This window comes from Rhyacophila brunnea, unplaced genomic scaffold (assembly GCF_057557595.1).
Source record: "Rhyacophila brunnea isolate RB1 unplaced genomic scaffold, BYU_Rbru_1.0 scaffold_24, whole genome shotgun sequence".
Lineage (NCBI taxonomy): Eukaryota > Metazoa > Arthropoda > Insecta > Trichoptera > Rhyacophilidae > Rhyacophila > Rhyacophila brunnea.
This window is the reverse complement of record NW_028232904.1, coordinates 8,836,716-8,846,372: the sequence shown is the minus strand read 5'-3', so window position 1 is coordinate 8,846,372 and position 9,657 is coordinate 8,836,716. Positions and strand designations below refer to the sequence as shown.

Below are 9,657 nucleotides of genomic sequence, written 5' to 3'. Positions count from 1 at the left end.
CATACCTAACAAATATACATTAAAAAATTCATAAAAATCGGTCGAACCGTTTCGGAGGAGTGCGACCACAAACACCGTGACACGAGATTTTTATGTATATAGAGATTATATCTTTTACTTCTAAAAAATATAAGTAGATACACATTAACTGTAATGTCGACATAGTTACACAATTTACCTGTATATCGAATATTAGAAATTTTGTAGTACTCAAGTAACTAAAAATTACTTGAATAATCATATCACATCAAATTGTATCGCACAGCTATGTATTTTAAAATGTAAATATCCCTGGAGGAAAATAGTTCCGCAGGCGACTTTTTTACTATTCGAGTAAATTTGTGGGTTGTGTTTTTCTCACTTAACTGCTCGACCCGCTACTCCGTGCCCCCCTCAGGCTAGAGCCCTGTCAGACCCCTCTTGTGGGAGCGATGCCTGCTGGTGTATAATGCAATGATAACTGATACAAGTGGGTATTGCTTCGTCATTTTTACATAAAGTAATAAACCCAACATGATTCCCAACCATAGCAGAAGCTCCATCAGTCGTTACCGATACTAGTTTATGAATAGGAAATCGAGTAGGATTAATATACAACTTAAATGCATTAAATATATCTTCTTTTTTGGACCCAATCGAATAAAAACGCATAGTTGCGCAATATCCGTGTAATCTACCGACTCGTCAAATTGTAAGGATAGGAATTTACATTTGTAGCGCGGGACCCCCGAATACTTTCTCCCTCGCACAGCGGCCGTCGCCTACAGTCAACGCGGGCGCCCCCACCACAGCGCGTTCCCACTATCGAGTCGTTCCCCACCGAAGTGCACCGGCCTTATCAGCTGGACGCAGTGTTGCCAACCGTACTATAATTATAGTATTTGTACTATAATTTTGGTCCGCGTACTATGTACGATATAAAATAGGTATAGTACGCCCAAAATACTATAATTTTGAAAATCGTACTATAATTTAATATAAAAGTACTATAATTTTGCATTTGCCATTTCGCAATCGAGTGGACTTCGAAAATTTGGAAATCTGCGGCCCGCGGCGAAATATTTTTCCTAAAAAAAACGAAGCCGACTATGAAAAATAGGGAACATGCGGCCCGCGGCGAAATATTTCTCCTAATAAAAATGAGCCGACTATGAAAAATTGGGAAAATTTTCATTTTCAACAGATGACAACGCGTACTATATTTTATCCCCAAATACTATAATTTTGGAGGCTCTGTACTATAATTCCACTTTCAAAATATGGCAACACTGTTTGACACATTGTTTTGACAGATCTGTTTCTGCACGAACATTGAATAATATTGGACGTAAACAACCATTGTAAAAATGGAGTTGACAGAGATCAGCCAGAGTGTATCGATATTCAAAATATCCGATGGTTTCTGCTGCGACTGGTCAGAGGATGACACATTCTACGTGATAACTGACGACGGCCTCGACGTATTCCATTTTAAACCGGATCCCAAGAGCATATTTCCGGAGTTTGGATTCGACAAATCGTTCATTTCTCCGCTGGTTTACTATCCCACAGAGCACGCGGGCTTCGACCTGACCGCGCTGCAGTCATTATCGAAGGACGAGACCTCGACGATATTCTACAACCCTAATTTACTGCCGCAATGGAAAATCATTTCGCCGATGCCGATCGGTTTTTTAAAAGCCGTGTGGTCCCCAGCCGGCTTAGCGGGAACCAAAAACTGTCTCCTCGCTCTATTAACAAATAGTGGAAGTGTTACATTATGGGAGTATCAATCCCCTCACTGGGTTATCAAAGTGGATATATCAAATCATATAATTAATCATTTGAAAGGTTCTAATTGTCTCAGTGAAATGGTTAAAAATAAAAATTACTTTGACGAATTTATGAAACGATGTAAACAGTTGACTTCGACTTCGACGGCGTGGAGTCCTTCGTATTATCAAGATGGAATTTTTATCTCTTTTCTGGCTACCTCTCAAAGAAGTGGCGATGTTTATATACACAGATTAAGTTCTAGTGTTACACCGAACGCGAATCAGACAGCAAATCTGGAGCAGGTTCTACATAGTACTTTAAACAATATTGTATCAACACACTGGATGAAATTAAATGAAAACAATATGCTCTTGATTATCGGCGATTCCGACGGTTTACTTGAATGCTTTCAGTTGAAACTTGACGGAGATTTACAGTTAAGTTTTGTTAAGCAACTGATGATATTACCTGACAGAGACCAGGTGAAGATTTCTAGTATAACTACAGGTAAATGGAACAACGCCACAAACTATATAATTGTAACTAAACGTAGTTATTTAATTATTATTCTTTTATCACTAAATTTAGGAATTGAACGTACGATTGTAAAAAATTTAGGAAACCTTTCTATTACCGGTATTAATAAGTTATTGGAGGATCAGTTTATCGTTTCGTCTTATACCGGAGAATTGAATTTATGTCAATTTGTAATGTTAGACGGTGATGATTTTCACGTTAAGTGTAAAAAAATTACAACGAAAATTGATAAAAGCTGTAATACTCTGTACGGAACGTGTCTGTCTCGAAACGCAGCCATCTGCGTCCTCTGTCTGACTCCGTGCGTAAACACCGATCGTCTCTTCGGAAAGTCTACGTCTAGCGTTGTTATCTATGGACAGCACGAAATCAATTTCCTGGACACGGTGATTAAAAATCAGAGTAAAGTATTGACGGAACAGTGGGATTTTATGGATTTATCGCGGATATCGATTCTTAAAAAGACGTATCATCCGAAAATTTCACTTAACCTTACGAAAGACACGCCGATATATAACGCGAAGATATGTCTGTGGACGCATATTATGCTCATGACGATTTCGGCCGATTATACTCCGGAAATTAAAAAACAATGGTTTCTGTACATCCTCATTTCGCATGTGAAATTATACGTCGGGAAATTAATTTCAAAATACGAAGAGTCAAGAATTCTAGACAATTTCGATAGTACAACTTTGTCGTTGCAAGTTCGTTTTTTGAAATATCACGCGAAAGAATCCAAAGACGACTATGGTATTGATAATGTTTTAAAAAAAGTTACAAAGCATACCAAGCTGGTTTTGAGCGATGTGGTGAACGAATGTGAATGGTGTGAGGAACGGCTGGATAACGTCGAATGCTTGGCTGGTCACCCGAGGCAGTACTGCTGCGTGACACTGCAAGACTTGAGCAACGACAGCTGTCTCGTTTGCCCGCTGTGTAAGAGCAACGGACATTCGCGGCTTCCAATCGACGAACAGATCTGTTCGTTTTGCGATTCCCAGTTTGTGCCGACGTTTAAACAATTCGATGCTGCTGATAATGAAGTCAACTTTCCGGATCATAAGTTCTCTGCTATTTTATGATAAAAGCATCTCAGTGACTGTATCGAGTTGTATGAAATTGTAACTGATCACTTAAAAGACGATTCTGACAATGCGAATCTTGCGCCTGTCTCAAATTCACGTTTTTTATATCAATATGCGACTGCTGGATAAATACAGTTATGCAGTAGTCCCAAGCAGCCTACAGGGTCATCCTAAAACCTGCAGCAAACTGGCAGCAAAGAACCAGGGATCAGGTAGATTGGAAAGGGCTAAGAGACGCCTACCTTTAACAGTGGATCAACCCCGACTGATGATAAAGATGCAGACATGGCGAACGACGATTTCAATAAACTATTCCAGGATTTTAAGAGACACCATTTTCTCTCAAAGGTGAAGTTGTGACTTTTTGGGAGGATACATGCATGGCTGTCTGCCTCTGTTCTTACAGAATCTTTATACTATCATGGAGCTGTAGGACTATACATAATGGGGACATGGTCCAAAAGACGTGAAATGATTGATGGGGTTTCTTCAAAGTGCCGTTTTGTGTTGGATATTGATGATTTACTCAATTTACTGGGAAATATTGAATTGTCTAAAAGTAAAAATGTAAACGAAATAACCCATGGCATTTTTTCGTAATATCGATGGTCTCTAATATTGACACCTCATATTATGTTATCGATTTTACAACTTTTGTTTTAAATGACATTAAAAACTATCTTATTATTGTTTTAAATATAATTTTGAAATTAAAAATGAACAAATGAAACAAAATGAAGATTTCTTGTATTTTAGCAAACCTTGTGAATTGTTTTTGAAATGATTATGACATATTGTGGTTGCAATGGTAAATGTGCCGCAGATGCCGTCATGAGATTTTATAACTTTCTTTTTAGACCAAACCAAACCTAACCTACCCCAACCTAATATTACCTAATATAATCTTAGTTTGTGATAATGATGCATCAAAATGTATGAAAATTTCAAATTTTAAATTAACAATTATTGGATCGAAAAGCCTATGCGCCAACAGAAAAAGGTATTTATTATAATTGACTATATGGGATAAACTGTTTTCGTAAAAAAAATGGTAAAAGCTCATGACGGCATCTGCGACACAATTACCAAAACAATTTTACACGGAGACAGTTATACGATAAATGTATTCAATTTTTTACTAAAATAAGATTTACGCATTTTACACGTTTGACCAATGATATTTTATTATAAATGAAATAAAAACATTGCTAATTTATTATTACTAATGGTGTTTGCTGTATTATCTTCCTTTCCTTGTCCACGCCATTGACTTACTAATGGACACAGCATGTGAAAAATAAAAAATTAATTACTATGTCCTACTAAGTTGTACCTATTTAAATTTTTTTTACAAAAAATGGATGTTAGCCACTTGTTCAATTTATTAAGTCCATGTTCTGGGACTAAACACAGGCCACTGTGTGGGTGTCCCGTGGGGATAGGCAGATTGAGCGTTGCTTGGATGCGGCAGTTATCCGGAGGGCGGCAAATCGAGGAGAATCATTAGGTATAGGTATATAGAAATAGCTACCTAAACTTAGTAATAAAGGAAATTTCTTTCCATTAAAAAATCAGCTCACTGGTTGGAAACAAAGTGTATTAATTACTATAAAAGGTTTAACAGGATTGGATTTTTTTTTGTCGGGTTCGCGATTAGTTAACTTCCGTTGTTCTTGGTGATCAACAATGACATGTGCATTGCGAATTACATTTGAATTATAGGTAGATACATACTTACCTAATTTAAAATTTATCAAAATATTTTTACCAGTCACTCGCGAGTTTTGGAAGTTGTTACATGTATTTTAAAATGTACCTATCTGAATCCGTGGACTCGCAATATTTGTCTATTGAAGCAGAGATGGCATTTAAATTAGATTAAGTAGTAGATATAGGTAGGTCTTGTTAGTAATGTATCCATACAACACATTTCTTAGATATTGGTGTCATGAAAGGATGATAAAAATACGGAATAAAAAATGGGGCGGTATTTTGGTGCTGCCTAGGGGCGGCATTTTGTTTTGGGACGTCACTGTCTAAACACATATCGAAACCTTCACTTGGGCACTCCTAAACAACCCTGCTGGGTTTACTTACTGATCAAAATTTCATTCATTTTTAAAAGGATGTATATAGTTGAAATAATTACAAGATAAAAAGAACTTTTTATATACGTTTTTAAATTTTCTGTTGAATCATATAAACTTGACTTAAATCATATAAACTTGACTTGACTACTTAGCTTAAACGATCAAAAAAATTTGTACTTGATAGAAATAATACTGAAATGTCATATTGATTTCCATAGTAACGCACGTATATATTAATAATATTAACTAGCTGAGCCAGCTGGCTCTCTCCAGTCTGTCTCGCTAGGTCTTGCAGACAGCTTTTCGTCATAATGACTTGGTGATGGATTTTAATATAATTGTAAAGTATGTATGGACGGCGCCATAGTTTTCCCTTCGGGATGGATTTTCATTCACGTCAGACAGTTGAACATTTAGCTGATTTGTCAGTTTTACGATTTGCATGTCGTCACTGCCAATACAAGTTTGGAGTTATATGCGTAGTTTATTCTGGAGTCTGGCCTTCTCAATATCGTCTGACACCATTTCAGGCTGCTAGGCCTAGCAGAACAGCTGGCAATCGCCGATTGCTACCACTGTCATTTTAATACAATATATGTGTAGGTATGTGCATTTAAATATGATAAATAATTATACATCTCAATCATGATTATCATAAATAGCGATCCAATATAACGTGAATATTAATCTCTTTCGGGTCCCATTTACGTAATAGAAAAAAGTTAGCAGCATAAAAAATAAATTTAAACATTATTTTGTTTCATTGTCTATAAAAAATAAATGCTTGGAGCCATAGAATAATATTTTAAAAATCATATTTTGATTTAAAAATTAACCTTGAACAATATAGTTTCCCGGTGCGGGACATTCATATCGAGACAAATGTTGATAAATAATAAAGCAATACATATTATATCTGAGTCTATTCTAGACCAATTCTGATAGGAATAGGAATTAATAAGACCTAAAGATATGGAATCAGCTTAAAGAGGCCTTCATCCAGCAGTTGATTGATACAGGTTGATGACGATATAAATGGGTAGGTATATAAAGCCATAAATTACAAAAAAATATAGCAGTTTACATGACCAAGAAGAGTAGAATTATGTTGGGATAACCTTCATCCAGCAGTGGATTGATCTTGGTTGATGATGATAATGACGATATTATGAATGGGTAAATATAATATCAGCAATTTTGATAAATATAGCAATTCATATGACCGACAGAAATGCAAACAACTTAAAGAGGCCTTCATCCACTAGTGGATTGATTCGGGCTCATGGGCAATATAAATAGATATAATTTAATATCACCGATTTTGATAAATACAGCAATTCAAATGACTAAAAGGAATAGAAACAGGTTAGGGAGGCCTTTATCCAGTAGTGGATTGGTTCAGGTCGATAATGATAAGGATGATAGAAATAGGTATAATATCACAAATTCGTTTAACCACTAGTAGTATAATCAGGTTGCGGAACCCTTCATCCAGCAGTGGATTGATTCTGGTTGATGTTGATGACAATATGAATATGTAGATAAATATAATATCACCGATTTTGAAAAATACAGCAATTCAAATGACAGAAAGGAGTAGAATCAGGCAAGGGAGGCCTTTATCCAGCAGTGGATTGATGATGATGATGACGATATGAATATGTAGATAAATAACATTAGCATTTTTAATAAATATAGAAATTCAAGACTGTCAAGAATACAATCAACGTAGAGAGGCCTTCTTTCAGCAGTGGATTTATTGAGGCTCATGATATTAATGGCATTATATATAGATAGGTAGATAATAATATAATATCACTGATTTTGATAAATATAGCGATTCATGTGTAAGTAAGGAGTAGATTAAGGCTGAGGAGGCCTTCTTCCAGCAGTGGATAGGTCAAGATTGATGATGATAGGGATGGTAAAAAGAGGTAGATATTATACAATATCACACATTTTGATAACTATAACAATTCGTATTAATTTCTTTCATTGTTTGCAATGGCAACTTTGTTAGTTTAATATGACTTTATTGTGATATATGGAAATTAGAAGCATAGGTAATTATTCAATAAAAAAAAGAGTGCGTGAACAGCCACAAAGTATTTTAAAAAATCAAATTTGGAATATCACGTTTCTATGATACTATAGCAGTGGCGGACGCGCCTGTCAGAATATAATTTACGTAGTGAATTGTACCAAGATTATGGTTTTCTCACCGGAAAAAAGTGCGCCAATGCCTATATTACGATATTTGAATAAAAATAATCGATTCCGTTTGTCAATAAAGGATTAGCGACAAAGACGTCATTCTGTTGTGCGTTAAAAGAAATATGGCGAATCGTATACGGTATATGAGAAAATATCAGATATAAACATCACGTTTCTGGAAAATCATCGGATATTTCTCAAATTTGGTCAATTCAATCGGTAGCGCACATTTCGAAGTCAAGATGTAAAAATAACAATAAAATGTCGCTTAAATGAGCTGTTGGTGCGTTTTCCAAAATCTCTTAGGATAATAATGAATATAGATAATTTAGTTGCTAGGACCCACTTAGCAACCAATAATAGTATAACTTTTCATACAAAACAGAATTAACTGAAAATGAAATCAATTCTACTTAAAGCATTGGCATCGTGTTCTGATATGTTCTAAAAGTTTCAAATGTCTAGCTAGTCGGGATGTTAGTTAAAAATCGATTGCAAGATTTGTACCGGGCAAATAAGAATACGAGCTAAGAAAAACGTTGTAAAATGACCTCTCCCTACAACACTACGTTCATATCTTTATAGTATTGTCATATTCTGCCAAAATATCTGCAGCTGTCTGGATTCTGTATAGTTTCAATACTTACAGTAGAACCTCGATATAACGGAAAAAATATCCGGTTAAATGTAAAAATTGTTAAAAATCTTCTGTTAATGTTATACATATCCAAGTGTCACGGCTTGTAAACAATGTTCTGCGCATGATAATCTAATAACATTTATTTTGTTAACTATTCCTCAGATAACGAAATTTAACTATATTACACGCATTAGCATAGAGCAGGGGTAGCCGCCAACCTTTTGCATACCATAATTTTTTCACAGACGAGTTCAGATGCGCCAAACTCAAGCACCTTTTCTAACTTCTTACGTTCACGGTTGGAAAATAAGGATAGGGGTAGGATCTGCTTTGCTTAGGGGAGGAAAAGGAATATTAACTATTATAACGCAATTAAATTAATTAATGCCAGTTAAAAAAACACGTTTATTGGAGCACCAATCTATAATAGTCAGAAATGATCTCTTGGACGAGCGATCGATGTCGTGGACCCCGCTGATGGTGCTACAGCTGCCGGAGAGTCTCGTTTGGTGAAGATAACTCGGGACTACAGTTGGATGTGATGAGAGAGAGAGAGAGCTCTGAGCAGGGTAGAGCACTGAGAGCTTTGAGTGTTTAGATTTCGCTAATCTTTCAATGTTTGGTGTTAAATTTGTTACTGAGAGCAGCAGAGAATTCTTCAAATTTGAATCAGTTATTCGCGACCTTGTTTTGCTTTTAATCAATTTCATGGATGATAATGCTTGTTCATATCCATCGCTACCATCTGAACTGAGTCATACCGCATCTCACCCACACTCTCTCTCTCTCATACACACACACTGTTCACATCCTACAATTATTGTAAACTGTCAAAAAAATGAGACGAACTGATGAGTAAGAACTCTGTATGACTTGAACTGAGAGCACAGGTGATGAGAATATGAAGATGGATTCAGTTATGGCGCCTACTTCAGAAGAATAAGTTGGCACAAAGATGCAATGCGCCACTTGTAGTCATCCAATGTGCCACGTTTGGCGCTTGCACCACGGTATGGCCACCACTGGCAGAGAAAATTGATTATAAAAAAACAACAAACTTCAAAAGTGCGAAACTTGATTCTTTTTTCAAAGCAGGATTACCGAAAGCAAGCGCATCAATATCAAACATTAACGTCTCTCCACAACGAGTATGTCTGGATATATCATCTAAAGACGAATAAACAGGATTTTGTTTGTGTTTTTATATAATGGACTTTCGGCTTAACACAATCACTGCTAACCCTTTAAATAACACATTAATTATATCTAAAGGCCAACGACTCCAAACGCGCCAGTCGCGGTGTTAGCACTTAATTGACACCCCCTCACCCGC

General features: G+C 36.1%; 1 protein-coding gene across 1 annotated transcript; it reads left to right on the top strand.

Annotated features, from left to right (window-relative positions):
- Positions 1 to 1,288: 1,288 nt before the first annotated feature.
- Positions 1,289 to 4,595, top strand: LOC147068996 (uncharacterized). Its single transcript, XM_085951168.1, has one exon. The coding sequence runs from the start codon at positions 1,347 to 1,349 to the stop codon at positions 3,375 to 3,377; it is 2,031 nt and encodes a 676-aa protein (XP_085807294.1). The 5' UTR covers positions 1,289 to 1,346; the 3' UTR covers positions 3,378 to 4,595.
- The last annotated feature ends 5,062 nt before the right edge of the window (positions 4,596 to 9,657 follow it).